A 15,813-nucleotide genomic window follows, 5' to 3' on the forward strand; every position below is an offset into this window, starting at 1 on the left:
GCCATAACAACTCTTCTAATCTTCCAACTGTTGCCATAGGGCAACACAAACCAACCAAAGTACAATCAACCACTAAGGATGAAAGTTGAGTTGTCAAGATCTAATGGAGAGGAAAGACAGAGCTTGGGATAAACAAGGCAAAATAATATTTTGGCATACATAACATTCGGAATGAGGGAGAAAAATGAAAATTGCTTCCATGCACTTTGATGGCCCAACGTACCACTAGTACATGTGGTGCAAGTCCTTAGTGTTAGACAATTCATTCAACTAGTATATGTTTAAAGATGAATTCTTAAAAAATTCTAGGATATACAGGAAAATGTTTTTTTTTTCGCAAAACTTTTTCAAGTTACAACAAAACGAGATGTTGATGAACACACACATGAATGGAAAACGTTTGTGAAAAGAGTGCACAAGTTATCACAGGATCAATTATTCCCTTTTTTGTGACCTCATTAAAACTTCACATAAGGAATGAAATGGAGGCACATAAAATTAAAACAATGGAAAAAGGCCAAATGTAAGGCAAAGAATTGAAACCTATGAAGTCATACCAAAAATATGACAAAGCCCAGTAGAGTAAAAAATCCTCCCTAAAACCATATATCAGAAAATCAAGATATCTTCTACCATACATAGAAGAGGGAACAAACAAAACAAAGTCTAGAAGCTCAAAGACAAGGAAGGTCACCATATGAATCATAGAAAAAAATTGGACTCAAGACATATATGCAAGAATAAGATCTCCAACAAATCTATAAAATTGTGAAGCAGAGAAAGATGAAGAGTTAGAGATTGAAATTGAAGACACAAATGAAGAAAAAGAAGAATCACACCATCATCAAAGTGTTATGTCAAATTCAACGTTGAAATACCTTTAGTAGCAATAATCAGTATTACCCCACCATAAACATTAAAATTAAATGGGCATATCAAGCAAAACCATGGTATGGTTCTGATAGACTCAAGAAGTACTCACAATTTTATCTAACATCAACATCACAATAAGATTGAACTTTTCAAATATCCAGTTCCAAACATAAAGTTATGATGGAATATGGCAAAAAGATACACTAGTTCAATGGGTACAAACATATGGTATGCCACAAATCATCATAGGGGTTCAATGGGTACAAACATATGGTATGCCACAAATCATCATAGGGGTTCAATGGGTACAAACATATGGGGTTCGATGGGTACAAACATATGGTATGCCACAAATCACCAAATATTTATTAAATTCAAGTGGCAAGGGGAGAAATATGACTTGCACGCTTTCTAATGACCTCCTTCCCAAAGTATATCCTCGCATCAATTGAAAAAATTAATTCAATAAGGAGCATCAGCATATGTGGCAAATTTGATTTTATCAAATGGAATACCTATGTTCCATGCATTTGGAGATAAAAGAACTAAACCAGTACAAGACCTACCCATGGAGTTGCCACTAGAAAGCACTATCAATGTTAAGCAATACGGAGATCAACATTACCATAAAATAGAGATAGAAAGGTTAATTTGGGATCTTTTGAGATGCGGTAGAAAGGTTAATTTGGGATCTTTTGAGAAGCGGAGTTCTTAATAAAAAGGAAAAGCCAAGATGTAACACTTGTTCTAGTACTCAAACAAAAAAACAGATTACCAAAAATTAAGATAATGATAAAAACAAATTTCCCATTCCATTCATAAACAAAATTAACAAAATGCTGAATAAACTTCATGAAACCAAATATTTCTCAAAATTATACCTTAGATAAAGGAATTATCAACTCACAGTACAACTGGATTTTGCAAAACAATATTTAGTACTCATGAAGGACATTACAAATTCAAGGGTAATGTCATTCAGTTTAACCAAAGTTCTTAATTCTAAGCAATCATGAATGGACTTTTCCAACCATATCTTAAAAAAATTGTATTTATACACTTTGATTATTTTCTCATCTGTAGCAAATCATGAAAAGAACACTTTAAACACAATTAACAGGTATTGACCATCTTGGCAGAAACCAGAATTTATTTTGATTTGTTCTTTTGTTAAAGCGAAGATGGAATACCTAGGCCACATAATCTCAAAATAAAGAGTCAAAGTTGATCTTAACAAAATTAAAACAATCACATAAAGACCATAACTGAAAAACATCTCTTTTATATATCGGACTATTTTATCTCCGAATTGGAATAAAAATCAGAATATAACTTATCTTATAATGTATGTCATTTTATAGTTTCAAACATAGCTTAGCATGCTGAGTGGCTTGCCTCTCAAAGGGATGGTTGTGCTTTAAAAAAGTTGCAAAACCATGGAATTTCTGATCATTATGAGTTATGAAAATGAGCACCCAATTCTCTGCCACAATCTTTTCCTATACTAACAGGAATAGAATTGAAGAACATGTCCAACTGAATCAGTATATTGTTAACTGCCATACCCCTAGCCATAGGTAGTTGTCTCATGTACAACATCTACAATTATGTACACTATCTAAAATTGATCTAAGCCCACAAGTTGAAACATAATATCCAATCAATATATCATGTAAATTTGTCCTGCAAAATAAAGAGCGACGCAGAAGCCTTCTAACGTCCGTTCTCACCATTCACAAGACAAGCTTGCTTGTCAGTTCCATGAAGAAAGCTGGTAAACCAATGAGCCGATGACTTTGGATATCGCTTAAGGTCATCCTTGTAATCCACAAATACTAGACCAAAGCGCTTTGTGTAGCCTTGACACCACTCAAAATTGTCTACAAGAGACCAAGCAAAATAGCCACGAACATCCGCACCTTCCCTGCATAGCTCGCTTTACTCAGTTTCTTACCAAGAAAAGAATGCAATATGTGTCGCAATAAAAAAATATAATAATCTAATCCAAAATGCTTAACTACAATATTATCAATCAGATGGAACATGGAGAAGGAAAATCAAATATGTACTAATTTGGATAAGGCATATTTAGACATAAAGATCTCAGGAAAAAAAAGTAAAAAAATACTTGGACGGAGGGAGATAGTAAACTGTAATACTCCCTCCTTCGATTAAGTCATCAGTGATCCAGAGACACAAATGGGATTTCCAGATGTTAGACATCTACAGGTACTCTGGGTGTAGCTTAGAAATACAACAAAGAAACTGAAGAGCTTTCTGAAAGCCTTCATACTGAGCCAGTTATTAATAGAAGAGAATCTCGTGAAAACTTTCCGAACATGGCCACATAGGAGAAAAATACAGAAGTGATATGGCTATTTAGCTAGATAAAGCTAGACAGACAGTTTCGAAAAGAAAAAAGAATAAGACCTGACCAGATGGGTTTCATCATTCATGTTTTGCCCCTTGAACTACATCGACAGTTATGGAGAATGTGCAGTGTGAATAGAGTGGCTGAGACGTCACAGCAATATCAGCAGATGCTAGGAACAATGATCTCCACATATTTGGCTTTACTTGCAGACTTTGAAAAGGAAACAAGCGTTGAACCGTACAATTTTACAAGTTAATTTCTTTATGCAACGCATGTTATGACATAATCATTATATTTATGGCAAGTGGATTAAGAGTTGTTTTGACTTTTCTTAATTTCAGATGGGCAAGGGACATTTGTTATGGAAAACAACCCTTAGACAGCAATACAGGAGCCTACGAAGCATTTAACTAGGCTAGAATTGAGAAGAGGCCTGCTGTTTTGTAAATTTAAAAATGGCTGAAGTTATTTTTCGGGAAACGTGTTTCACATGCTCTATATATAAAACTATATTTTCAGAAAGAAGTGGGCGACAGAACGTTGACGCCGGTGTCACAAAGGGTCATTTAATATGAAATCCCCTTAGCTTTTTAATCAACCAAACATCAAAATGGGCCGTTAGAAACTAAACCCCTGCCCGAAGAATACACCTATTACAAAAATTAAAGTCTGTACCAAAGGATCCATCAACCGTTATAATTGGAAACATAAAAGCTACCATGCCTACTTCTCCAAAAGTTATCCTGCATATTTTGTTTGTGAAAAACATACTTTCATCTGCCTACCAAATTTCTAATCCTAAACAATACTGAAGCTAACCAAGATATGTTATCTCGGAAATCCTCTTTGGCTGACTTTTCACCTCTTAAATTAAATGAACATGACTATCAATGATAGTTAAAATCATTAACCATCTTTTCCCTGGGTCTCGAGGGCTCCTTTGAAAACCATCGCGCTGGCGAATGTTGACCAATCTCAATAAACCAAGCTCTTGTACTTCAAAATCTACTTATCTCCCATGGTTGATAGGGGGGGATTTCAATTTAATTCGGCATCTAGGGGAGAAGAGAGGAGGGGTAAGGAGAGATGATCCGAGTATGGAAGAGTTTAATGACGTGATAAAGGATCTAGGATTAGTAGACATCCAAACAATAAATGGTGTACATACTTGGAATAATCGCCGTGGTGGGCAGAGCCAGATTGCCTCTCGTTTGGATCGATTTTTGTTATCAGAGCAAATTTTGAATAGAGATGTGTTTATTGAAGCGAAAATTCTGCCTAGTATTGGTTCAGATCATTGGCCCATTCAATTGGAGGTAGATATTAAGCAGATCAAAGGGAACAGACCTTTTCGTTTTGAATCTTTTTGGCTACGGGATCCACAATTCATTCAAAACATGGAAACCTGGTGGAATCAATGTACTAGTAGAGGGAAAGGAAGAATGCATACTCTTCAGTTGAAGCTAAAGGAATTAAAACAGCGAATCAAGGCATGGAATCGGAAGGAATTTGGGAACATTTTGGAAGCTAAACAACGGCTGGAAGGAGCAATGGCAGATATTCAGCAGAAGATAATATTGGAAGGCAGAGATGAAGATAATAGTAGGGAGGAAGGACGGATTCTTAGCCAGTTGGAGGAACGACGCAAACAAGAGGAGATTTTGTGGCAACAAAAATCAAGGGTTCGATGGTTAAGAGCAGGCGAACGGAATACAAAATTTTTCCATCAAGCCATGATTCAACATAGACAAAGGAATCGAATTTTCTCTATCAGGAATGCGGAGGGTGAAAGAGAGGTAGAGCAGGTTGGTATTGCAAGGACTCTAGTGGATTATTTTAAGGGGGTGCTCACGGAAACTCAAAGGGATAGAGCAGAGGCTATTACTACTATCTGTCGTGACATACCAAGGATCATAACAGTAGACCAGAATAAGGCACTAATGCGGGTAGTCACTATGGACGAGGTAGAGGAAGTTGTGATGAACATGGCAAAGAATAAGGCCCCAGGGCCGGATGGCTATACGATTGAATTCTTCCAGGCGAGCTGGCACTTTATAGGGAAAGACATAGTGGAAGCAGTGGAGGAATCAAGGTTCAGACAGCAAGTCTGGCCAGGTATTAACTCAACATTTTTCACTTTGATTCCTAAGAGTAATGCATCTGAAGAACCACAGGGTTTCAGACCCATTGCCCTCTGCAACGTAATATATAAGATAATATCGTCAGTGATCGTGAAACGGCTGAAACCTCTCCTACCTAATTTGATTGCGCCTGAGCATACTGGTTTTGTGGAAGGCAGGCAAATCCTGGATGGTATAGTGGTATCACAGGAAGTTATACACTCTTTAAAACAGCAGAAGAAGAAAGGGATGCTTATGAAGCTTGATTTATCAAAGGCATATGATCGTTTGAATTGGGATTATCTACGCGCCGTTCTTCAGGCTTTTGGGTTTGAAAACAGATGGATTGCTTGGATAAGTAGTTTGGTCTCTACTCCGAACTTCTCAATATTGCTCAATGGGATACCTACTGATACATTTAATGCCACTAGGGGTATCAGGCAAGGTGATCCAATCTCACCATTTCTGTTCATTTTAGCAATGGAAGGCTTGAGCAGGAAAATTAAGCAGCAGGTCAGGGACCGTAGAATCAAAGGTCTGAGATTATGGGGGTCAAATTTAATCATCACTCATCAGCAGTTCGTTGATGACTTGATGTTGTTTGGTGAAGCTTCACTTCGAGAGGTAAGGGGATTTAAAAATATCTTGGAAGTTTTTATGACAGCTTCAGGTATGGCAGTTAACAATGATAAATCGTGTACTTTTATTTTCAATTCTCCTGCAGTTGTAAAAGCCCATTTAACTCGCGTGTTAGGCTTTAGACAGGGAGCTTTACCGACAAAATACCTAGGTATTCAGTTAGATAGTAATTCTAAGCGCATAAACAACTGGCAAAATTTGATTGATAGGATCCAGCAAAGATTACATAACTGGTCGTTTAGATTGTTGAATTTAGCAAGTCGAGTGGTCCTTTTAAAATCAGTGTTATTATCCATTCCTATATACCCATTGTCAATCATGCCTGCCCCTAAGGGAGTGTTCTGTAAATTACGACAAATCTTTGGTAAATTTCTTTGGGGGGGTCCAACACAGTAAAGAAAATGGACTTTAGTTTCATGGCAGCAGGTAATCCGGCGGAAAGAGGAAGGAGGCCTGGGTGTTCGGGATTTGGAAATAGTGAATAAGGCTTTAGGGGCGAAGCTCTGGTGGAGATGGGTACAGGGGGGTGTGGATATATGGAAACGTATCTGGAATCAAAAATACAACATGCCAGGCTCGGTGGAAGGCCGCGTCCGGGTACATGAAACTCCAAGAGGATCCCAAATCTGGGAGCTAGCAAGAAGCAACAAAGATTTAGTTCGGGAGTTTGCGTTCTGGGAAATTCGGGAAGGTAATCTAGCAAGGTTTTGGGCGGATGGTTGGCAACAACATGAGAAGTTGCAAAGTAATCCACATTTTCATGACCTTCAAGTAGGTGCGCAACAGGCGGGTCTCGAATATGTTAAGGATTACTGGAGACCGGCTGATCCGAATGAGTTGTGGAGGATATGGAAACACCCGACGGAATGGCATCAGAGAATCAGTCCTGAGACTCAAACACTGTTTATCAGAGAATTAGACTCCAGGAAAATCAAGATACGTCCAGGCAGTGATATTCTTCGTTGGGGTAAGGCCATGCAAGGTATGTTCACAGTTAAAGAAGCTTATTATTGGCTCACTAGAGAGGATCGACAGGAGGACCAGGTGGATTGGAAAAAACTTTGGGAAGGTAAATGGTGGCCCAAAGTAACTATGTTTGCATGGTTAGTGTGTAGAGAAAGGATCTTGACGTGGGATCATATGCAGAAACGCGGGATGATTGGTCCATCGCGGTGTTATCTTTGTAATAATGATATTGAGAACCAGGAACACTTGCTGAATAGGTGTTTGTATACTCAAAGTTTGTGGGAAGAGCTGCGAGTTCTCTTCGGGCAGGTGAATAGGGATCCTCATAGTCTTAGAAATACCATTTTACAATGGGGAACAGGTAATTTCCATAGCAAACTGGTGAGGAGGATATGGAGTTTGGCGCTTGGTTTCGTAATTTGGGAGGTGTGGAAGGAACGTAATCGACGCATTTTTAAAGATCGAAGCTGCCATGTAGCCAGCATATGGGACGCGGTTTGCCGTTCGATTAAAGAGACGATCTTGTCTGAACCATGGCGGGAGGAGGATTGGCAATTAAACTTGGATGAGCAACGAATTTTACGCCAACTGAACATTGACTATACAATGCTATATCCTAATACTGATAAGCGTAGTCGAGTTAGTATACAGAGCCCAAATCGTTTTAGGTTCCCAGCAGACAACCGCATTAAATTATCCTTTGATGGTGCATCAAAGGGCAATCCTGGGGATGCAGGATGGGGTGGTATTTTCCGAGATAGTGGGGGCATCTCACGCTGGGTATATGCTGAATGGGGTGGTGAAATGTCAAATAATGAGGCAGAACTCTGGGGAATTTATCATGGTATTCGAATTGCTGCGAGGAATGGTTATCGAAACCTAGATATTGAAGGTGACTCCCAAATTGTCATTGATATGTTGCGGAAATTACAGGGGGGTAAAGCCTGGGACCATGTAGCGAAGAGCTGGAGGACGGCTGCAATTATTCAGGATATTGAAGACCAAATGCGGAGGATTGACTATATTACAATCACCCATGTTCTGCGACGAGGTAATAGAGCGGCTGATTATTTGGCAAATTGGGCATGTGGCGGTTCGCATTGTGTATTGGATGGAAGCTGGGTGGCATTACAGGAGGAGCTGAGATGGCATGACCTGGCAGCCATATTACGCCAGGATAATCATGAGGCGAGAGGGGAGGATAGGACCGCTTAGCTGCCTTCTCCTGATGATTTCGAACGAATATGACAACTGCATTTATGATGACATAAGACGTCTAATGAATAGATGTATTGAAAATTTAAATGGGCGGCATGAATATATCCAGGCATGCGAAGGCATGCTCATCCCAAGGCTGAATGCAGGGCAGGTACTGAGGTGGGAGAGCGGTGGCGTCAGGAGGGCAGGGAGCGCATCACATCAGGATTTGGGCTATGAAACGTGTAATAATGAGCCGGTTTGGGGAATAATCAATAAGAACGTGGGAAGGTGGCCGAGCGAGGTTCTTATGCTGCATGATCTATTTAGGAGGTGGTATGATAATAGCTGCAGCGAGGTAAATTTCATTCCTGCAGCTAGGCGATTGGAAGTAAGGTTTATAGTTGTCCTGTTTACAAGCTCAGAGTTGGAAGGAGGATTCCTGTCACTGAGGAAGCCGTGGGAGACTTGTTTGCAAAGGATATTTGCCTGGTTGCGTAACATCGTTTTGTTTACGAGACCAGAGTGTGAAGGCGGTTGGTTGGTGTGGAAGCAGTGGGGGGTGATCCGGTGGTATCGGATATCAAACTTATTGCGTACCAGTATGGACACTAATCTCAACCGAACTGAGGGTAGGCGAACTCGCAGTCAGGGAGCCACGATGACAGAGAAAGGGAAGCAGGTGGTGGATGAATCCCTCCCTCCCATTTACCTAGATATCCCCGAAGACTCGGACGAGCCGGAGGTAGATATTCGTGAGTTTCTTGCAGAGGATACTCCACGCCAGCCCTCCGGCGGAAAAGTTGGTAGGTGGATGCGGCATTCGGTTCCAGAGGAGGCCAACGAAGACACGGAGATAGATTCTGAGAACGCTGACGAGGAAGACGAAGGAAGGAGAGGGCGCGGTCGAGGGAGAAGGGGTCGCGGAGGTGTTAGGGGCAGAGGGCGGTATGCAGGGCGAGGAGAGAATCGTGGTTCTCAGGAGGGCTCAGGCTGTGGTGTTCGCGGTCGGGGCAAGAAGGATATGCGACAGAAATTACAGGATGCAGAGGCCGCTTATACCAAGGAAACTAATTACAAAATCCGCCGGATAATAGATCAGTTAGAAGAAGAGGCTCTGCAAGATCAATCTGATCCAGAGATGGCTGATTGGGAGACCTTTTTACCTGACCCTGGACATACAAGAGGGCGGATGTCCCTCTATAAGCAGTCCCTGCATGTATATTGGGGAATGAAGCGTTTACTTGCTAAGGCCCTGGAGCAAGTAGCAGTAGAAATGGTTGAGCTTGCACAAGGAATGCCAATTTTCAAAAGAGAATTGAAAAATATACAAATGACCCTTCTAATGCAGGACAGGAAAATGGATCAGCTCATACAGTTGTTGAAAGAGAATGGAATAGCGGTGAAGACAGAAAATCCAGCAAATGCAGTAAAGAATGATGCCATGCATCCGTAGCCACAGCAGTTGAAGACATCAAAAGGTTTTTACATGGAGTTTTTTTGTGTTTTTTCCAGATAGTAGTAGTTTAATGTTAACAGTGTTGAACAGTATGGATCTTTCTCCAGCGTTTAATAGTATGTTTTTGGATAGATTAGCGGGATATTTAGTCTGGTTTGATGAACTGAACTTCTATTTCTTTTGGATGGCGGTTATATATTTTAGGAGGTCACCCGGTTTCCCTGTTGGGCGGGTGGCAATATGTATATGTACATAGTTTTCAATTTCAGTAATAGAATTTTACCTTAGCTTACAAAAAAAAGATTCAAATATAAATGTGACTTTGAATACAACTGGTATGAAATAGAAGTGTAAACCAAAAAACCCAATACGACTTTAATAGGGAAATATTGATCTCATAGGTACGAAAATATGTAACCACAAGTACAAGCAAAAAAAAAAAACAATCCTCAAAATTTTGGGGATTTAGTTTTATTAATTGGTTTCTCAGGGGTTAATTAAAGAAAATATGGTTTGGGGCCTTTTGGGTGGTTTAAGATTCAAATATAAATGTGACTTTAAATACAACTGGCATGAAATAGAAGTGTAAACAAAAAAACCCAATAGGACTTTAATAGGGAAATATTGATCTCATAGCCACAAGTGCACGCAATAAATCAGAGAAAAAAAAAAAAAAAAATCCTCAGAATTTTGGGGATTTAGTTTTATTAATTGGTTTCTCAGGGGTTAATTAAAGAAAATATGGTCTAGGGCCTTTTGGGTGGTTTATGGGCAATGTATCGAAGACATGAGGTATATTATCAAAGACAATGAAAAGCAGGTTGACCAAACTGTATGGAAAAAATGTCTTAGTTCATACTGCTACCAAATTTTTGTATATCAAAACACCAATATGATCAAATCTTGCTACTATACTTCAAAGTTCAAACTATATAAAGCCTTGATAATTTTGCAAACATATCTTTGTTTAGCTTTGGAAATCCTTCTACTGCATGTACACTTATCCCACAAGATCAACATTCAAATAAGTACTCTTAATATACATTTGATTTAACTTCTAACCAAATTGTGCTGCAAGATATACAACTCGATTGTAGTCAGTTTGGTTATCAGTGTGAATGCGTCCTCATAGTAAAGTTTTTTTAGCGTAATCTTTGGCAATCTGTGTTTCCTTGTGCTTGTCAATGTTACCACCTGCTTTAAACTCGAATCTAAAGAATAATTTGTTAGTTGATTGCTTGCTACCAAATGCCACCAATTCATAGGTATTGCTCTCGATAAAGCAATGTTGCACGACTCCTACTTTGGAAATAGCAAAAAACTAAAAAATATCTCATTTGTTTCTGCATAAAAGATAAATTAATGGCATTTCCAACACATACAAGTTATAAAACCAGGGTTTTCACAAGAATTCATAACATCATCTCATAAATATGATCATATAACATAACACAATTGATACTTGTATTCAAAAAATTTAAAAGCAAACTGAAAAATGATTTCATAAACAAAATCACATATGGTAGCAAGTTGCAAGTTCTCCATGAGACATAACATAATTAGAAAACCAAACATATACAATGTCTCCATGTGCAACGTCATGCCTCATGCATTCACACGAGGACACCTAGAATAAGCCCTTGAGGAACTAGTGCCAACATTAGTGGGTTGAAACAGCTGTGAGGCAGGTGTGTTTGGAGTTTCCATTTGAGAAAAATGCAAACCAAAGGGATCTTGTGTCTCCTCATCAAGCAAACTCAAATCATCAGTGGGCAACTCCTCCACAACCCATTTGAACTCTAGATCAATGCCATCCAATACAATTGGATCTAAATCCTTTGGACGCCTTTTGTTTAGAGAGCAGCCGAATGTTGTAATAGATGTAGACCAGCTTTTGCAATCGCTCATGCTCCAACCTGTTATGCTTTTTGCTATGGATGTACTCAAACACTGACCAATTGTGCTCACATCCTAAAGTGCTACAAGGTTGGCTTAGAACTCTGATTTCAAATCCTTGCAATTTTGGTACCTTAGTGCCATAATCTATCCACTAATTGGTTGTAAAAAACAACAAAAAAGTTTGGAGTGTTGTAAATTGTAATGCCAAACTTAAAGAATTTATAGATTTTAAAAATTGAATCTTACATGGCATTGCAAGATTAAATCTTAGCCATATGATAGGTTGAAGAATCTAGGGTTGTCATATTAAGGTGATTCTTCTTTGACATGATTATTGAATTTCTAAGTCTAACTCGTCAGAAATTTTCTTGCACTATCTAGTTTATTTCTCCTACTTGTTTAATTACTGAACAAGTTATTTAACCATATAAACACTGAAATAAACACAATGCAGTCTCAACCATCTACAGATCATCCACTGAAAAAAAATAGACAAACACACAAGGGACATCGTTATTTTTGGACAATCGTCCTCGAAAAAACCCAACTTGGGAAAACCGATGCAGCTATTCTAAGGGTTTATTATTATGCAGTATTTCCTTGAGTACAACTAGGTGCCAAACTAGCTCACCCGACAAAGAAAAACAACCGGTAGTAATACCTCTCTATTCGGAAACAGGTATTCAGAAAACCTTTCCCACGAAACCCTCTCCAGCAACTTTGAAGCACTGCGCTGGCCCTTCTGGCCTCTGCGTCAGCCTCAGGCCCCTCTACGTTAGCCCTCTGAGGCACTACGCAACCTCTGGAATCCTCTGCGTCACTTCTGCTACCCTCTATGTGGATGACGCAAGTCCTCTGGCCTTTGTGTTGTCTCTGTTGGGCTCTGTGTGGCCTGCTTTGGCTTCTGTGTCTCGCTCTCTGCTTCTGTGCTGGTCTCTCAGTCCTATCTCTACCTCTCTACCCAGTACTCACTTCCCCTCACTGTTGATCATTGATTCGACTTTGCTTAGTGTTAAAATTGGCAACTAGAGCCAAACTCCATGTGGGTCATCTTATTCATGGCTGATAATAATTTTATTAGATTCCTCTCGTCGAGAGGTGTAGGATTTATCTAAAGATCATCCGATTCCAATAACTATTTATGGAGATATGAATTTATTTTGATTATGGAATAATTATCAAGCCAACCAGCAACTCATGTAGGCTCAGAAGCCCAACAGACACATCTATTCATCATCAACATTTCTATATAAATACAGGAGGTCTTTTCCTCATTTGAACACACTCATCTCATCACATCTCTCTCTCTCCTGCGCAGAAAAGAGGTTGTTCTCCTACTGCGCAGAAAGAGACTCTTTTCTCACATGTGTGAAAGGAAGGACGCAAATTTAGGGCTGCAACTATAGATCGGAAGTTTGACCAGCGTTGACCATTAGACTCTCTCTCAGAACTGCGTTGTAGGTGGAACTGACTCTCCTCAGAAGGCCACATTTTTTGGTGAAGGAATCAAGCCGATCCGACGGTCAGTTTGCAAGATATTGTCTGCCCTAGTTTAGGGTTGATCGAGGGTTTGCTACTGCTAATGCAAATCAGGGTTTTGTACTATTTCTATCTGCTGAATTATTGAAGGTAAAAGAAGATTTGATCAAAGGGTTTCCCCATATTGGGGTTTATCCCTGGCTAGCCGCCACATCTTGTGTCTCTTGTCTTGGCTTGTTTTCTGTCGATCGTTTAATGTTCTATCTGCACTTTACTTAATGTACATGTGATTGCTAATCTGTGGATAATAATAATAAAAGAAGTAAACTTCTCTAAGCATAGAACATACCATAAATTAACATGGTATCAGAGCTGAGGTGAAGACAAAGCCCGAGCAAGAGCAAGAGTAATCACCGAAGAAAAGATTAGCAAGGCTATCCTAAAAGAACTATGGGGTCCTCAACACTCTTGTCTGCCAAAGACAAGATTTGTGAGAAGTCTGACTATCACGGAGGGAAGATGTCTCTCGATTTAATCTTAGAAGATCAAGGAGTGTTGGACCATGTGAGAGGCAATATTGTTGAGCCTCCATCAAATGCACCTGCTGCTACTAGGAACGAATGGAAAACCGGTGAAGTCAAAACAAAGAAGATCATCCGGGACTCTATCGACAAGCGCTTGGTGCCCTATGTTTCTAACCTGAACACCTCCAAGGAAATCTACGATAGACTGGTGAGTTTATTTAAAGTTAATGAAGCAAATCAAGTTTTGTTTCTTAGAAATAAGCTGAAGGAAATTAAGAAGGGCAAAGACGAGAGTATGCAAACATACTTCTTAAGAATCACCGAGATCAAGAATGATCTCCTATCTGTTGGGGAGATTATTACTGATAGGGAAATGGCACTCACGACTCTTGGAGGATTACCATCCGAATGGTACGTGTTCAAGACTACTCTTCTCAACAATAACATAACTCCTAGATTCGAGGAATTAATGGCAAGATGCATTCAAGAAGAAACAAGGATAGAAGAGCAAGAAATGCCCATGCCTAAAGGTCCTCCTGCTACCCTTTCTTCTCATGCTAAGAAAAGAAATCATTCTGGGACTAAATCAAAAGGAAAGGCTGGACCTAAGGGTGGAAGAAACGAACGATGTTACATTTGCGATAAAGCAGGTCACTATGCAAGGGAATGCCCTGATAGAAGGGGCCCACATCGGGACGATGATCAAAATCCCTCTCATGGCAATCAAAGGAATGACAAATCTAATAACAGAGGTAAAAGGAGTGCTGGAAATCAAGGAAGAGGACAACCATTCAAGAAGGCTAGAAATTCCAAGTATGAATCTAACACTATTGACAATAAGCAGGATGAATATTATCTACCAACTGCTCTATCTCCCTCTGCTCCCTCGAACTCGCTGGGAATTTGGCTTATTGATAGTGGTGCCTCAAGGCACTTCACTGGTTACAAAGAAGTTCTCCATAATCTGATAGAGAAAGAAACTAACCTGGAAATTTTCCTTGGAGATAATATGAAATATCCCGTGAAAGGTGTAGGCAATGTCTCTCTTAAATTGAATCAAGGTAATACGATCCACTTACAAGATGTATTATATGTACCTGACCTCAAAAAGAACCTGGTGTCCATCTCAACAATGGAAGACAAAGGCTACAAGGTGACCTTCAGCAATGGCAAGGTACGTGTATGGAAAAACAATGTTAAAGATGCCTTCACTCTTGGGTTTCGAGTTGATTCATTATATCAGGTCGGAGGAAGTCTGCTAGGTGTCATGTCTTGTGACACATCTCAAGCCTTGATCGAGAATCAAACCGAAAAGAAGATCAAGATCTTAAGGACTGATAATGGGACTGAATATGAATCTAACAAGTGTCGTGACTTCTGTAAAAAGGCTGGCATTAAGAGGGAGACTACTACACCATATACTCCTGAACAGAATGGTGTGGCAGAAAGGAAGAACCATACGATTGTGGAAGCTATTCGTGCCATGCTCCATGATTAAAGACTTCCGAAGTTTCTATGGGCCAAAGCTGCAAACACCGTCGTATATGTACAAATCCGATGCCCTCATCAAGCATTGGGTTCCAAGACTCCTGAAGAAATTTTCACCGGTAAGAAACCTGACGTATCTCATTTTAGAATTTTTGGAAGCCCTGTATATTTCATGTGCTGAAAGAGAAAAGGAATAAATTGGGTGCATCTAGAAAGAAAGGAATCTTCGTGGGCTATGGTGAAAAAACTAAGGGCTATAGAATCTATTTAGCCAGTCAAAGGGAAGTCGTGATTAGTCATGATGTCACCTTTGACGAAGATATGGCTCTCAGCAAGGTGAACAATCTTCCTACTTTAAGGAGCTCTCAAGAAGCAGACACCAGGGAACCAAAAGGAAAAGATGATGAAACTCTGCCCGATGTGGATGAACCCATGGATCCTATTGATCCACCTGAGCCTTCTTCTTCTAGGAAGAGGCCCTCTTGGCTTAGGGGGCTACTCGATGATGCTGAAGGACACACTTCACCCCGAGGAAGCTTCCGTGAAAGTAAGAAACCTAACAAGTATCAGGGATACCTGACAATCATGAGCACGATCATACAAAATGAGCCTTCATCATTCTCAAATGCCGTCAGGCATCAACTATGGAAGGATGCTATGACCGAAGAATATGAGTCTATTATGAAGAATGGTTCCCAGACCCCAGGACAAGACGGTTGTCCCTTCTAAATGGCTTTACAAGATAAAGCATGCAGCAGATGGAAGTACAGAAAAGTATAAGGCTTGTTTTGTCAC

At 39.8% G+C, this 15,813-nt stretch overlaps 1 protein-coding gene across 1 annotated transcript in view; it reads right to left on the reverse strand.

Moving 5' to 3' along the window:
* Window positions 1–2,182: 2,182 nt before the first annotated feature.
* Window positions 2,183–15,813, reverse strand: part of LOC149139789 (beta-glucosidase 42-like) — a 185,715-nt gene continuing 172,084 nt past the window's right edge. The window contains exon 13 of the mRNA XM_089446346.1: window positions 2,183–2,797. Coding sequence (XP_089302472.1) covers window positions 2,587–2,797 — 211 coding nt within the window. The 3' untranslated portion in view covers window positions 2,183–2,586. The remainder of the gene's footprint in view (window positions 2,798–15,813) is intronic.

The sequence above is a fragment of the Pinus tabuliformis genome, chromosome X, assembly GCF_031772625.1.
Source record: "Pinus tabuliformis cultivar Carrire ecotype Pingquan chromosome X, CPIR1, whole genome shotgun sequence".
In the NCBI taxonomy this organism is placed as follows: Eukaryota; Viridiplantae; Streptophyta; class Pinopsida; order Pinales; family Pinaceae; genus Pinus; species Pinus tabuliformis.